General features: G+C 63.0%; 1 protein-coding gene across 1 annotated transcript; it reads right to left on the minus strand.

Moving 5' to 3' along the window:
- Nucleotides 1-11,237, minus strand: LOC148594358 (dual specificity testis-specific protein kinase 1-like). Its single transcript, XM_088526701.1, has 10 exons — nt 10,977-11,237; nt 4,197-4,318; nt 3,929-3,977; nt 3,593-3,739; nt 3,302-3,384; nt 2,806-2,896; nt 2,405-2,488; nt 1,856-1,945; nt 1,444-1,594; nt 1-1,054 (listed from the first exon to the last, which is right to left on the minus strand). The coding sequence occupies exons 1-10, from the start codon at nt 11,220-11,222 to the stop codon at nt 12-14; spliced, it is 2,106 nt and encodes a 701-aa protein (XP_088382827.1). The 5' UTR covers nt 11,223-11,237; the 3' UTR covers nt 1-11.
- Between the last annotated feature and the right edge of the window lie 3,643 nt (nt 11,238-14,880).

A 14,880-nucleotide genomic window follows, 5' to 3' on the forward strand; every position in this document is an offset into this window, starting at 1 on the left:
TGCCCCCAGCACTAGGACTGCGCCTCCGGCAGCTTGAGGCTGGGCTCCGCCAGGGCCGGTGCCTGCCCCTTCTGGTGGTACAGGAGGCTCTTGGCCTCACAGTTGAGGTTCTGGTAGCGCGGCGGGCTCGGGGCGGGCTGGTGGCAGACAGAGGCGAAGCTGAAGCTGAAGCTGAAGGGCCCCAGGCAGCAGCCCGGGCAGGCCAGCACCTCGTCCTGCTCCAGCGCGGCGCCGGGGCCATGCCCGGGCAGCATGGCCATGCGCTCCGTCCGCTCCAGGGCCGCCGCGCAGGGGATGCTGAGCTCGGAGAAGCCGCGCTCCAGCCCTGCGCCCCAGGCCAGCGGCTTGCTCACCACCACGTGGTTGTTGTTGAAGAGGAGGCCGTTGGGCGGCTGTGGCTCTGGTGGCCAGGGCCGGGCGCCTGAGGACGCCGTGCTGATGAAGTTGCTGTTGGGCAGCAGGGGCGGCTCGGGGCTGTCGGGGCCACAGTCCATGCGCTCCTCCGCTCCAGGGGAGGCTTGATCCCACGCCGCCGGTGCTGCCACCTCCATGGCGCCGCCCTGGGCAGGGCAGGGGCTGCGTGGCTGGGGCTTGGGGTCCGCGCGCGGGGGCCCCATGCCCAGCGCCAAGCCGCCGCCGCGCGGCAGCTCCGGGGAGGCGGGCAGCGAGTGGCACCTCCGCAGGATGGCAGCGGGCGCCGAGAAGTCACACTGCACCTCGATGGCGGGCTCCGGCGTCACAGGCGTGCTGAGCTGCAGCGCGACAGGGGGTGGCAGCTCCAAGGTGAGCGAGATGACAGACTTGCTCGGCGTGTCGAAGAGTTTGATCTTGCCGCCCTTCAGGTCCTTGCGCTGGGAGAAGGGGTTGACACGCGGCGACGTCTCCTTGGTCCTGGCCCCGCCAGAGGGCTCGGGTGTCCGCAGCAGGGCGGGCGATTTGGGGGAGAACACGTCGGACTGGCTGCGGGACAGGCGCTGGTCCGGCTGCAGGTGCTGCGTGCCCAGCTCACGCAGGGGTGACTGCTCAGCACGGATGGGCGCCCTCCCGGCTACCCCTGGGCAGAGACACAGCAGTGGGTCACCAATGCCGCTGGGCACTAGCAGGGTCGGCTCCTTGCTAGCAGCTCCCGTGCATGGTAGGGATTTCGGGCACCCACGTGAGCTAGGGACACCCACCCTAACCAGCCACCCTGCTCCTGAGCAGCAGCACACTTCTCCACTGGCCGCCATGGCCCAGGCTCTGTCCACTGCTGGCTCAGTGGGGTGAAAAATTGGGGTCTATCCTGCACAACCCTTGTCTCCTTCCCTGCAGCACAACCAGCCAGCTTGGACATGACAGTCCCTGCTCTTTGCACCCATCCATGGCCTCTCCCTGGGGAATCTCACACAGATCCAGTAGCCAGGGCCGTGCACCAGGGCATCGAAAGCAGGGGCACCCACATACCATTCAGTGCGGTTGCCGTCCCCGGAGTGGGCAAGCCCTCTGTGCCGATGAAGAGGGTGGCCCTCGCACCCTCGGCAGCCAGTTGGTGCTGCAGGATGCCCTCCAGGCACTGCGTGATCTCCAGGAATGAGGGGCGTGATGTGGGTTCCATCTGTGGGCAGGAGGGGTCCCGGTCAGGTCCCTGCTCTGCTTCTCAGCATCTCCCCCCATCCCTTCGCCCCGGGGCTTGCGCATGGTGGCTGCGCTCTACAAGGGCAGCCCCCAGGCTCTCTCTGCAGCCCCAGCGCGGCGCTGGCAGTGCTGCCCATCGGCACAGCCCAGGCAGGGGTGTCAGGCTGCACAGGGTGCTGGCAGCAGGGATCCCACGCCAGGAGCATGGAGCTTCCCGGAGCGGCTCGCGGCAGAGGCTCACACTGCAGCAGTGGAAGGTGAGCTGAAGGAAGGACGCTGGGCAGTCAATTCCCACCATGTTGCGGAAAGTGGTCACGTCCAGGCCAAAGTCCTGTGCCAGGGAAATGAGGAATCATGAGGTTGGATCCACTGGGGGCACCCTCTGCCCTGGGCAAGGGGATGGAGCACAGCCCGGCCCACCCCATGCTGCACAGACTGCCTGCCACCAACGGCAGCAGGGACCTGGCAGTACGTTGGCATGAGGTGCCAGCACCACAGGGCGTTTTGGGTCACCCCAAGTTGGAGGATGTCAGGGCACACATCCCTCTTGCTCTCTGCCTGAATGCAAGAACCCCTCTACTCACGCCAGACTACTTTGTGCTGTGTGTACTTCAAGCTATTGGCAAACTTATTTCCCCAGGCAGCAGCACTGCAGTCTAGGGGACATTGTGGACATGCCACTCATGCTGAGATGCAGCATATGGTGCTTGAACCAGTCCTAGCCCCAGCGCTGCCTCATGCCGCCCTCCCATCCCATCCCATCCCATCCCATCCCATCCCAGGGAGTCACCTCGGTGCGGGGCAGGTAGTCGGGGTCAGCGGGAACGCGAGCAATGGTCTCGCACAGGATGATGCCGTAAGCAAACACATCGGCCTGCAGAGAGCAGAGAGTCACTGGGAGGGTCCTGCAGCCCTGAGAGGATGTGGTCACCCTCCTGCCAACCCCACAGCTCTCCCCACTCCTCCCCAGGGATTAGCATGGGCAGTCCCTGCTATCCAGCACCCCTGAGCCTGCAGATGAGGGGAGCAGAGAGCCCACTTCCCTCTGTGCCCCTCGTGTCCCTTCTCATCTCCAGTGATGGAGATCTCTCAGCCCACAGGCACCCCCAGGCCCACCAGAAACATGCCCGGTAGATTGCGCACTGCACAAGCCTGGACAAAGCACCACGTGCAGCAGGCTCGAGGCATCACCTTCTCGTTGTAGATCTCCCCTCGCAGCACCTCGGGTGCCATCCAGTATGGGGATCCCACGATGGCCAGTGGCTCCTTCTCGCTGCCCTCACTGCAGGGCACAGCAGTGATGTTACAGGTCACCTGCAGCCCCCTGCCCCGGTCCCATGTCCCACTCTTCATGTGGGACAGCCCAAATCCCCACCTCCTTTTCATTTCCTGGGCTAACCCTTCTCCTCTGTGCAGCCCATCCAGCACATGAATTATGATCTCCCTACCACTAGCACCACCTATGCCATTCCCCTCTCCTTGTCCTTCTAGGCCAGCCTCCAAACACGTCCATCCACCTCCTGTGTCCCAGTCATTGGGGTTGTTCCTCACCAATCCTCGTCCCTCCCTTTCCATCTGGATTCCAATGACCCATCCCTCTCCAGGAAGTCTGCACTCTGGCTCCAAGCTGGCTGGAGAACCCCTGCTCCAAGGACACAGATGGGAGAGGAGGATGCTCCCCACGTACCTGTAGGTGGGAATCTTCTCCGCCAAGCCGAAGTCACCCACCACAGCCGTGTAACCGTTAGCCTCGCAGCGCACCAGGCAGTTCTAGGGGCAGAGGAGGAGCCCTGTCACACTGTCCCATAGTCATCCCTGCCTCGCTGGACACCAGTGCCCCAGGGTCACACTGCTCCCTGGGGAGGGCAGCCATCTAGGATGGCCTGGACAGCACAGTCTCTTGATCCCCAGCGCGCCCGGGCAGGTGAGCGTTGAGACAGGAGCAGGAAAGCGAGGGTGGCAGGATGCTCCGCCATACCTTGGAGGTGAGGTCACGGTGGAAGATGCCCTTGGAGTGCAGGTAGCGCAAGCCCCGCGCGATGTCGAGAGCCAGCTTGACGCGCACGGACCAGGAGAGGGGCACGGGGCTGTCCAGCAGCTGCTCCAGGTTCCCACCGTTGATGTACTGATGAGAAGAGCCAGGCCATCACGCTGCTGCATCCCACCCGACAACGAAGTGGGATCCCGCATCTCTCCTCAGCTGCCTTCCTCTCCCTGCACACAGCATCCTCCCACGATCCCCAGCCTCTTCCCATGCCAGCCCGGCCCTGCCTGAGGGAAAGCCCTGGACTCACGACCGTCATCCTGCTCTCACCTCCGTCAGCGCGTGCAGCTGTCCCTGGTGCACACAGACCCCCATGAACCTGCGAGACAGAGAGGGTCCTAAGGGTGGGCATTGCAGTGACCACCCCCATGGCACAGCCCAGCCCCAGTGGCAGCTCTGACTCCTCTAGGCAAGAGCTGAGGACGTGTCTCAGGAAAGGGGCACGCTGTGCCCATGCTCTGGCCAGACCATATCCCAGGAAAAGGGACAGCAGTAAGGCCTTGGGGGCACGGTGCCGGGAACCAGGAATAGGTCCTACCTGAGGATGTTGGGGTGCGAGAGACGGTTCATGAGCTGCACCTCCCGCAGCATGTTACCCCGGTTGCTCGTCAGCTTGTTCATCTTCAGAACCATGATCTGCCCCGATTGGCGGTGCCGCACCTGGGGGGGATGCGGAGCTGAACCCCGGGGACCTCCACAGCCTCCACATACCACCCCTTTGCCAGCCCCATGGCCGGGGCACGGGCACCTAGTGCCCACCCCAAAGGCCTCAGGCCCATGTCTAGCCTTGGGGCCCAGCACTTGTTTGCCCAGAGCATGGGACCTCCCAGGAACAGGGGTGCCTAGAAGCACAGCAGCAGCCCCAAGGACTCCAGTGATGGCAGCACTCAACGCCACCTCGCTTGTCCCCACCAGGCTACACTGCCCCACCAGAGAGGCAAAGGCAGCTCCTGCAAGCTGTGATGCCAACCCCATGGCGAGGACAGGCTGAGTGCAGGACTGGGACACACAGGGGAAGGGAGAGTGGCCTGACTTTTCCAGGGCAACACCACGATCCTGGCCAGGCTCAGCACGCTGGGCCTGACAGGGCCTGGCAATGGCCGACGTCGCCCCGAGACGAGACCCCAGCCACAGCGCAGCGCCGCGCTTGGGCAAGGCTGTGTATTTAGCTTGCCCAGCCTGAAGCTGTCATGTGAGCCGGGGCGCTGGCTCGCTGCCAGGAACAGCAGCTGGGAACGCGGCCAAGCACGGACACCCGCCCCGTGCTCCCGGAGCCCCCAGCGCACACGGAGCAAGGGACGGGATTCCCGGCACAGGGCTGGGGGGCCGAGCGCCACTGACAGGGTCTTGTCAGGAGCGGGTCCTCAGGGAGGGATGGGAGTCCTCTTGGAGCAGCTGCCAGCGAGGGAGCAGTGAGGCTGGTGCCGGCAGCCCCCCAGCACACCCCGAGCGGCACCCGGAGCCGCCGGCATTCCTCGGCGCTGCCGTCAGCTCCCTGCTCTTGTCCTTTTTAGTCGATGCTGTTTGAAACTGCTGTGCCGGTGCCAGCCCCTGGCCCGCCCCACATACCCCCACCCCAGGGATCGCCCACCCGGGCTCAACAGGGGGGCTGGCCAGGGGGGCCTGAGTGCCCAGGGGGAGGCTGCAGCCCTTGGCCCCTCTCTTCCCCTCACTGCCATGGCTGATACCCCAGGACCAGCAGGGCTGTCCCCAAGCAGCTCCATAGCACCCAAAGCCTGGGGGATGGCCAGCAGCCCCCTCCCCCACACACCCAAAGGGAAAATTAGGCTTTTATAAAGGTCCCTTATCATGTCCTGGTGCACCAAGGCCAACCAGCCCTGGGCAGGATCAACATAAGAGGCAATGGCCCAGTCTGACCCTGCTCTGCCACTATTTGCTCCTCCAGTCTGCTGTGAGCTCCTGAATAATTCAGCAGGCTCCCGGCCATGGACACGGTGCTCCAGTTACACCTGCGTCACCTCCCCACAGCATCCTGTGCATCGGCCACGCACAGGGGCAGGGATGGGGACAGACAGGGTCCCACCAACAAGTGCCACATAAGAGGCAGGGGAACGACACGTCCCCTTCACTAAGAGCGCCCCAAAAAGCCCAGTGGGGTGCCCTGAGGGTGCCCTGCCCCACGTCACCATCCCACGCTGCCTTCCCACGCCGAGCGGGGCTGGCACGACCGGATGGGGCGGTTGTGCTGCCAGGTGCTGGCGCCCAGTTCGGCGGCAGAGCGGGTGCCACGGGAATGCCTCCCAGTGCCGCACTTGCCACGCGGCCGCCCCGGGCCTGGCCATGTCCCCATGTCGAGGTGCAGCCCCCAGCGGAAGCCGCCCCAACCCCAAGGGGCCGGGCTGCACCCGTGGCCTAATTCCTTGCTAATAAGCCTCTTTCCACTGCAATTGGCTGGGTTGGGTGCTGAGTGCAGACACAGAGCGTCTAATGCCTTTAATCCCGGAGGAAGGGAACGGCATGGGAGAGCTGCCGGGGGAGGAGGCCTGATGGAAGTCCCTCAGGATTGCACTGGGGGCCCCGTCAATCCAGCAGCAGGGCTGCAGCTCTCCCCTCCGCAGGCAGAGCCGAGCGGGAGGCTCGGAGCCCCCCAGGAATGCTGCCCTAGCACCTGGGGAGATGTGTGGACTCCCCCAGGGCATCACCGGGAGCTGGAGGGAGACAAGTGCTGTGAGCAAAGTGTCTGCATCGCAGACCATCGCACCGCATCCCGCCAAAAGCGGTTGCAACAGGATCCTGCGGCTGGGGAGCCTGTGGGGAAGGGGTGCCGCTCTCCCTGCTCACACATGTGTCTGACCTCTGTTCACATGGCCGGGTAGCCGCCCCATCCAGCAGCCGGGCACCTTCCCAATAGCAGGGCATTCCCGAATCACAGCAGAGCCGGGAGCAGGCCTGACTCCGGCCTGCATCCCGGCTGTCCCTGTGGGTTTCTTCCTCCTCTCCACCAAGTGCAGCCGGGGCAGGGAGTGGGCAGTGGCGGTTCCCAGGGCTGCGCCCGTCCCCCCTCTCCTCTCAGCACTCTGGCGCGGCGCCCAGGCATCCCAGCGCATTCCCCAGGGCTGAGCTCAGGCGGACAGCGCCGGGGCGGCCGCCTGCCCCCACGCGAGTGCCGGGCAAGCCCTCTCCTGCCCGGTGGCGCTTTCTGCGACGAGGGGCTGCCGTGCCTTGGGGTGCCCTGTGGCGCTCCCCATTCCCTCTGCGGCCAGCCTGCCATGGTGCTGGGCGATGGGACGGGGCTGGCTGCGGCCCCAGCCTGGACACAGGGGATCTGCGCTCCTCTAACAGCGGAAATTAGAGTCTTATTTAAAGAGCATGCTAATCAGCGAGAGCAGACGGCCGGTCCCTGCAGGCAGCCTGCACGCCCGTCTAGACGCCAGGCTCCCCGGGACAAAACTCCCACCGGCTTCCTGCAGCACAGTCGGCACCAGGACCCACTCCAGGGAGCCTCAGCAGTCTGTCCCCATCCCCAAGGCTGCTCCCAGTCAGGCCACCCATTCAACACCATCCTTCACGTCTGGGAAGGCCGAGCCTTCCCAAGGGGAAGGATGTGGCGGCACCTTCCATGGAAATGCTGGAGTGCAGAGCACTGGGAAGGGCGCTAGCAAGGCCGGCACCAACTCCGCTGCTACTGGGGCGGCAGGACTGGAGGTCAGGGCAATGCCAGGCGCCCAACTGGTCTTTTACTGGGAGGGACTGGAAAACCTGCCGGTTTTCTGCCGGCGATGCAGAAATGCAGAGTCATTCAAGAAACACCCCCTCTTGGGAAGCCAAAGGAGCCGGGAGTCAAGGCTGTGCCGGGCAAGGGCTGCTTGCAAGCAGGCAAGGCATGAAACGCCCACCCCACGGAGCACTCCGGCATAGCGGCTTCCACCTCTGACATGCTCGGGGGCAGTGGTCCACATGCCACCACCCCCCATGGCATGGGGCACAGGCAGCTTGCATGAGCCGCGAGGGCTGGGTGCCCCGTGACGGGCCAGGAAAACGTCCCGTGGGTGAAAGGTCCTGGCTAGTCAGCACAAAGCACTTCCCAGTGCTCAATGAGTGGCGACAGGGAGGCTGGGGCTGCTCCCAGCTTTGCGGCGGCTCTAGCAAACCTGCCTCCTCCCTGCCTGCCTTAGTGTCCCCAGCTGCGTTGCCTGTGTCATGCCACTCCACCCTCCTTCGCAAAACAAGGCAAGGTCCATGGATGAAGGGCACCAGATAAGAGCCAGCTGATTGTGCCATTAGTTGCATTGGCAATTTGGGAGTAAATAGGAAAATTCAAAGGTTGGTGGAGGAGCCAGAGCAGGTGACAGCAGGGCTGTGGTGATGGCTTAGGGGTCTGTCCATGCAGGCAGGCTTTGACTGCAGCCAAATGGTCCACAGCATGCTGGATGTGGGATATCAGCTAACTCACTCACGCCACAGAGCTACGCTCTGGGAAGCTGTGTCTCTGGAGGACAGGGCATCTACTGCGCAATGTCAAGGCATAAGGAACAAACAGAGTTGGAGCAAGACCTCTGGATACAGCCCCTGGAGAGCCAAGCCAGCACCTGTATCCCCAGCGTGTGTTTCAGGCTGTACATGGAAATGTTGGAGAGGCATTTGGGAAAGGGATGCAAGGATGGTTTAAAGGCTAGACAAAATGTCTGGCAGAAACCCACCAGGCTCAATCTGCTCAGTCTGTCAAGGAAACGGAGAGGCGCCTTGCTGCAATGTCCGAGAAAAGCGGTGGACCTGGCACCTCTTGGTTGGTGCAGAGAAAGGCAAGGAAAACGGCTGCAGGGAGAAGCAGGCCCAGCTCTGCCCCCGAGCAGGGCGCTAGTCAGGGTCCAGCCTCTGGGAAGAGGGCAGCTCCATCGGCAGCAGCTCCAAACAGCTTAGCTGGAACAAGCTAAAGCTCAACCCACGGGTGAGTTTGGGGTATTCAGTGCCCAGACTTGGTGAGTTAATGCGTCCTTTCAATAGGGAACCCGGTCAAACCCCCACGGCAATTCCCCATTCGCCTGCCTGGCCCAGGTCCCAGCTCAGCTCCTATTCAAAGCTGGCGCGTGCTATCTCATAAGGGCTGCAGATGCCCAGGTCCCTTCCCGGCCTCCCACAGCCACTTGCAAACAGCTGTACAAGAGGCAGCTCCAGCCTGGCTGGGGAGCCTCACGTGGAGGACGGGGCTGGCGCCGTGCCCAGGCTTTTCGTGGGATCAGGGATACTGGCTGGAATGAGGCAGGACGCAGCAGCCACATGGAGGAGGCAGCTGCAAGTACCCACAAACCTGGAAAACATTATGGATGTGAGGAATATGCAGAAGCACAGGGGTCCTGTCCTGTCCTGCCCTGCAAAGCTCTGCCCTCCTCACTATAGCCCCATCCTCCTCAGGGCCTGTGTCACACAGTGCAGATCTCAGGACTGCCTCACTATCCTGCTGAGATCTTGGACTCAACTCATCGCAGGCTGCACGAGCCCCATCTGGCCCCCTCCTGCACTGCCTCCCTCCCTGCACACACGCACTTCGGCTCCTGCTGCCTGAACCGGCTCCCACCCCAACCTCCGCAGCTCCCCCAAATCCTACGAGCAGATGGTCCTGCAAGGATAAGAACAACTTGTGAGGAAACAGATCACCCTGTGGGCTCCTGCACGGCCTGGAGAAGCAGAGGCAGAGAGGCCCGGAGAGAGCGTGGCCTGGCAGAGACAAGGCAGCATCCATTACTGAAGAGCTATATCCACGCCCAACGTTATTAAATGCCTCCCTCTGCTCCTAGCTGCTGTCACTCCAGCCACGCGTTTCCAGCCAGAGATCAATAGCAGGAATCTGGCCAACCGAAAGGCCACAGGCCGCAGGAACAGGCCGGATCACAAGGAAACAGGAGCTCTCTGCATACCTGCCGTAGTCTGGACCACCGCACATTTGCCACAGCCCCTCGCTAGTCTCCTGTGTCTTCAAGGAGCCGGGTCTCCGGATTTCCCGGCTCATCAGGCTGAGCTGGAAGAGACCCCAGGTCTGAGCATGCCAGAACAGTCATGCCAGGACACAGCTGTCCAGCCAGCGCATGGAAGTGAGCTGGGAGCCCGGCCCCACTCAGCGGGACACGGCAGCACTGCCCATCTCAGAGCCCGTCCAGCCCAAGGATGCTCTCTAAGTGAAGCCCCAACAAAAACGGCTTGAAGGTGGCACCTTGAGTGACTCTACAGACAACAACAACATGTGCAAGCACCTCCTCTTTAAAGGGAGAGGCAACAGTGGCAGCGGAGCCCTGCGAATGCCACACAGCTCCCCTTGCCCCCACCAGTAGCACAAGGGCTGATGAGGCACCATTGCCCTGCACACCTGCAACACAACCACCTCCCACCGGGGACTCCACGCCAGCGCTCTTGCACCTCAAATCTGAGTGCAGGCCCCATGTGTCCCTACGCCATCAGCTTGCACACCCCTCTGGGCCACAGAGAGCTCCTGCAAGGGACAAAGGCAGCTCTAGGGCCACTGCTGAGTTGGGCAGGCTGTGAGCAGACCAACCGGGCTCAGCCCCTGTGCTGCCCTACAGCATCGAGCCGCTCTCCCAGGCCCGGTCACCTTCAGCTGGCTCCAACTGGGTGCCCTGCTCATCCCTGCTCAGCACAGGCTGGAGCAGGCCCAGCCCCAGGGCTGGCACTGCTGAAATCACCTTCCACTCACAGCAAGTGCTGCCTGCATCTCTTTTCACAGGCACAGCCCAGCCCTACGCCGCGCCTAGCAGGATCCAGGCTGCAGGCTTTAGATGGAGGTCCCCTGGACAAACCTGCCTGCTGCCTCCGGATGCCAGGGCCCCCAGCGCTGCGTCCCCAGCTACAGTGCGTCCCAGCGCGCTGCCTTCCCGGCTGTAAACAGAGCGGGTGCTCTCCTCCCCCTGCACAGAGGCATGGAGGAACAACAACACCAGCCGTGACAGGGGAAAACCAGCATCCCGGGGCGCCTTGGTCCCCCAACCTTGAACTCCTGCCCAGCAGCTTCAGCCCCTGGCCCCTGTCCACGCACCTCCTTGCTCCCATGTCTGGGATCTAAACCCCTGGCAAGGACAGCCACCATCCACCAATGAAGCTCCCCTCTCACCCAAGGGTGGCCAGCAACATGGGCGACAGACTTACTTTTTGGGTGCCAACAAGGCCATGCCCTGGATGAGGGAGGGAAAAAGGGGCTCCCCATGGGTTCCCGGTGCCCGAGGGCTGCCCACATCCTCACTCTTCTTGCTGCATGGCCCCGCGAGCGGGTCCACGCCCATCCCCGTCCCGCCGGGCCTGCAGAGCGACAGGAGCCCCCCGAAGGCAGGGCCGAGCCCCCCGCGCCCACCTTGAACACCTCGGAGAAGAAGCCGGCGCCGATCTTCTCGCAGTAGAAGTCGTCGATACGCGCCAGGGTGGAGACGGCGCTGCGCAGCGCGCGGTACGACGAGGGCCGCAGCCGCCCGCAGCCCGGCCAGGGCGCCGCCGCCTCCCCGTCCGCCTCGTCGGGGCGCTCCCCGCGCAGCGCCAGCGCGGGCCGCCGCGGCACCTTCTCCCGCTCCATGTCGGCGCCGCCGAGCACCCCGAGCGCCATTCACATGGCCCCGCGGCCCGGGCAGGCTCCGCGGCCCGGCTCGGTTCGGTTCGGCTCGGTGCGGCCGGCCGCGCAGAGCCCCGCCGCGGCCCGGCGCTGCGCTCCACCGCCCCGAGCGCACGCACCGGCGGGGCGGAGACGGGGCGGGGACAGCCCTTAACTCCTTGGGCACCGCCACCGGCGTCGCCACCGCCACCGGCGCCGCCCGCCGGGACCGCGGAGCCCTCGGCCCACCGCGACGGGCCCGTCTCCGCAGAGGGACCCGGCCGGGAGCCGCGCTTCCCCCCGCGCCCTTCCCATGGCACGTCCTGGCCCAAGGGGTACGATGTCCTCACGCACCCGCTTGGATGGAGCCCGTGGGCACGGTACCAGACAGTCGGTACCGACTCTGAAATTCGGGATTGACCCTGTGCATACATGTGTCTGCCCGCACAGCCACCCCTGCGTGCGTGGTGTCCCTGCCAGCTCTGCCCTCCGGCTCCACAGCCCACCCTCACGGCCAGGAACCCAGAGGAGAAGGGAAGTCCAGCCTTCTGGTGACAGCATGTTCCCCACAGCCCCCAGCTGGTCACTTCCCAGCTTCTGTGGCCTACCCCATCACCTCCCGCAGGACATTTGGTGTCCATAGCACGGGTGGCTCTTTTGGGCAGCTCAGATCCATTGAGCACCGGGCTTGAGTCCTAGACAGGAGCTGAGAAATTGCAGCTGGTGCTGAGGGCTCCTCTGGTTATGCCCTTGCAGTGGGATCTACTTTGGCCAGTGCTTCTTTTGCTTCTCATTTCTTCCTTTCCTCTGCTCTCTCACATCTCCCTGGTTTCCTTCTGCTTCTTGTTCCTACCCCAGGCTTTTTCCTTGCTCCCCAGCTGCTCTGTCCTGTCCTCCCTGTCCTCCAGGGAATCCATGCAGCTGGATCTGCCCTTTCTCCTTCCCACACATCTCTGCTGTTCTCCTTGGCATCCAGCTGCCTGTGCTGGTACAGCCCAGCCCCAGCTGCTTTCCCAAACACTGCAGCAACCCTCACATGCTGCCCTGCCGCAGCTGCCCGCAGCTATTTTGCTCCAGCTGTTTCCCTGAGCACTGCACAGCTGTTTCCCCATGCCCTGCTTGACTCTCCCTGCTTCCGGGCTGGCCTGCAGCCTCCTGGCTTTTACATGGAGCTCTGTGGCCCCAGGTGACCGCAGATCAGAGGCCTTGCTCCACACTCCAGCAGGGTGATTGCAAGGGGTGAGGGTTAATCCTGCCCAGCGGAGGTGGCAATGCCTCTCTGTCACATGGTGTGTCTCCTAGCATGGCATTTATGGCCAGAGCTCAGCTCCACAAAAGACAGTGTAGGCACGAGGAACCAGGAGTCCTGGCCTCTCCTCCATCCAGGACAGGGTTAGAGCCAAGGAACTGAGAGCTGCCCAGTGTCCCACCAGGAATGCATGGTGTTCTCATTATTCCAGGCTGGTTCAGGGCAGGCTTGTTGGGTGTGGAGAGATGGAGCTGGGGCAGAGCTCTGCCAGTCCCTATCTGGCAGGGTCTGCGCCATCCCAACATCTCCTAGATGCCACCCTGTGCCACGTGCCGTAGGTGCCCCTCTTGAGCAGAGGGGTTGGACCAGATGATCTCTTCCAACCTCAACCATTCTGTGATTCTCTGTTTCTGTGATCTCTTTCCTCCCACGGCTCCAGCCTGGCGCCTCCGCCTGCAAGGGTGATTGATGGCATGTGCCAGGGGCGTGGGGGAGGCAGCTGCCGCCTAACCAGGCTGTGTAACAAGCCGCGCTCCGGCGCTGCCGGGCTTCACACACCCGCCTGCCAACAAGAGCCCTGCAGAATGACAGGAGCAGCTATATAGCTCCTGCTCCATCGCTGCGCGGGACAGGCATGGAGAGGAGAGGCCAGTCTTTGTGAGGAGGCAGGGGAGGTGTGCTGGCCTGCAGGCTCTGCCCATCCAGCACAAGAGCCAGCTGCATTTGCTCCCAAAGAAGCTGGTTCCTTCCGTGAGCCTCCTGCTGTATTCAGAGCCTGGTGACCTCCGGCTCCTCCATGGCATAAGGAGCAGCACAGAGTAGCTTAGTTGGGGCTCAGGCAACGCAGGCCCAGTGGTGCAAGCGGATGTGGCCATAGAGCAGGGATGAGTGTGCCCAGACCCAGCAGGATGGTGCTGTGTGGTGTGCTTGGCACCGCGGTCTCTGCAGGCACCTTCCCCTTCTCCCTTGAGTGCACATGAGCAGTGACCCTGCAAGGGATGAGGCAGGTACTGACCCCTCTTGCAGAGGCATCTTGCAGGGAGGCGCTGACAGGCACTGCCTGTTTAGGGCTCCTGCTGCTTACAAGTGACTGGGTTTACATCCAATTAAGCTGTAACAGATAAATTAAAGCCCCGGAGACAACCCCGACTGTGGAAATTGCTGCGGCAGGATTTACAGTCCCTTCCCTCATCAGCACCAGTAACTCCACTGTGCTATTTCTGCCCCTGTGTTATTCTATTGCTGCCTGACACAGCAGTGGTGAGCTGAGACATGGCTAAAGGTCCCCTTCCACAAAGGCCTCCCACGGTGCAGGCAGGTACTGTCTTAGCAGCTGCATGCAAAGCAAGGCCAATCTTGCAGCGAACCATGAGCTGAGCATCTCAAACGCCAGAAAGGGAGAGGAGGAAGCAGATCTCCCTGGCTGTGCTTTGCTCTTGCGAAGCTGCAGGGGAAGAGGAGGGGACTGTGTCCTCTTTGCCCTTCCCTGCCTAGGCTTTGCATCGCCCTCCTCCCACAAGGAGAAAGCTCAGGGCTTAGCAAAACAAGCCTCTCTTCTGCACGCATGCCCAGTGGGGTTGGTGCATCACCCAGCTGCGAGGCTGCTGTGGGGCAGCAGGAGCAAGAGCCTTTAAGCAGCCCACGGAGATCAGTGCTCAGAGAGATGCAGGGATGCCTTGCCAGGAGCCATGGAGGGCCAGGATGCGTGCAAGGGGGTTTCCATGCAGAGAGCCTGGTGCCCACTGCACTCCCATCTCTGCTTCATGCCATCACCTCCTGCACTGGGGCCTTGGGGGTGGAGCAATGACAACCCATCCCAAGCCAAAGGCTTGTCCTGCTCAGCATACAGGGCCCAGGTCTGGAACAGGCCCCTCCTCTGTATTCTTGCGCAGGGAGCCCAGCCGTTCCTGAGGGTCCTCCTCAGCAAACACAAGAAAAATCAATGACTGGTGCAATTGTGTGAGTGGCAATGTGGGAAAAGAGATGAGGCTGCCAGAGGAGGACCCCAGCTGGAAGATCTCAGGATCTGCCCCTGTTCTGCGAGTTGCCCAGAGCCCTACTTCTGAGAGGGACAGACAGACATCTCCCTCTCCTCATGTTGGTGTGAAGGACTGGGTGGGAAATGGGAGAGGATGGCACTTTAGGGGGGACTTTCCAGGGCTGTTAGAAGGCCCTGAAAGTGCAAGGAGCCCAGGGTAGGCAAGAAGTCCCAGCCTGAGTGTTCCAGGTGCAGCCTGGTTGTGCTCAGTGGCACACAGTGCAGGTGCTGCAGCGGAACTAGATCTCCCCATGCGCCCTGTGCTGCCAACCGCAGCCCATGCAGGGAGGTGCCTGCTCGGTGCCCTGCGCCCCGGCTGCAGCCCTCGTCCAGCCGGGAGCAGGGGTTGGTAGGATCCCTGCTGTACAGGCACATTGCTGCCTCTC

Source organism: Tinamus guttatus, unplaced genomic scaffold (genome assembly GCF_059628265.1).
Source record: "Tinamus guttatus ecotype Peru unplaced genomic scaffold, ASM5962826v1 Tinamus_guttatus_pri_ptg000253l, whole genome shotgun sequence".
Taxonomy (NCBI): domain Eukaryota; kingdom Metazoa; phylum Chordata; class Aves; order Tinamiformes; family Tinamidae; genus Tinamus; species Tinamus guttatus.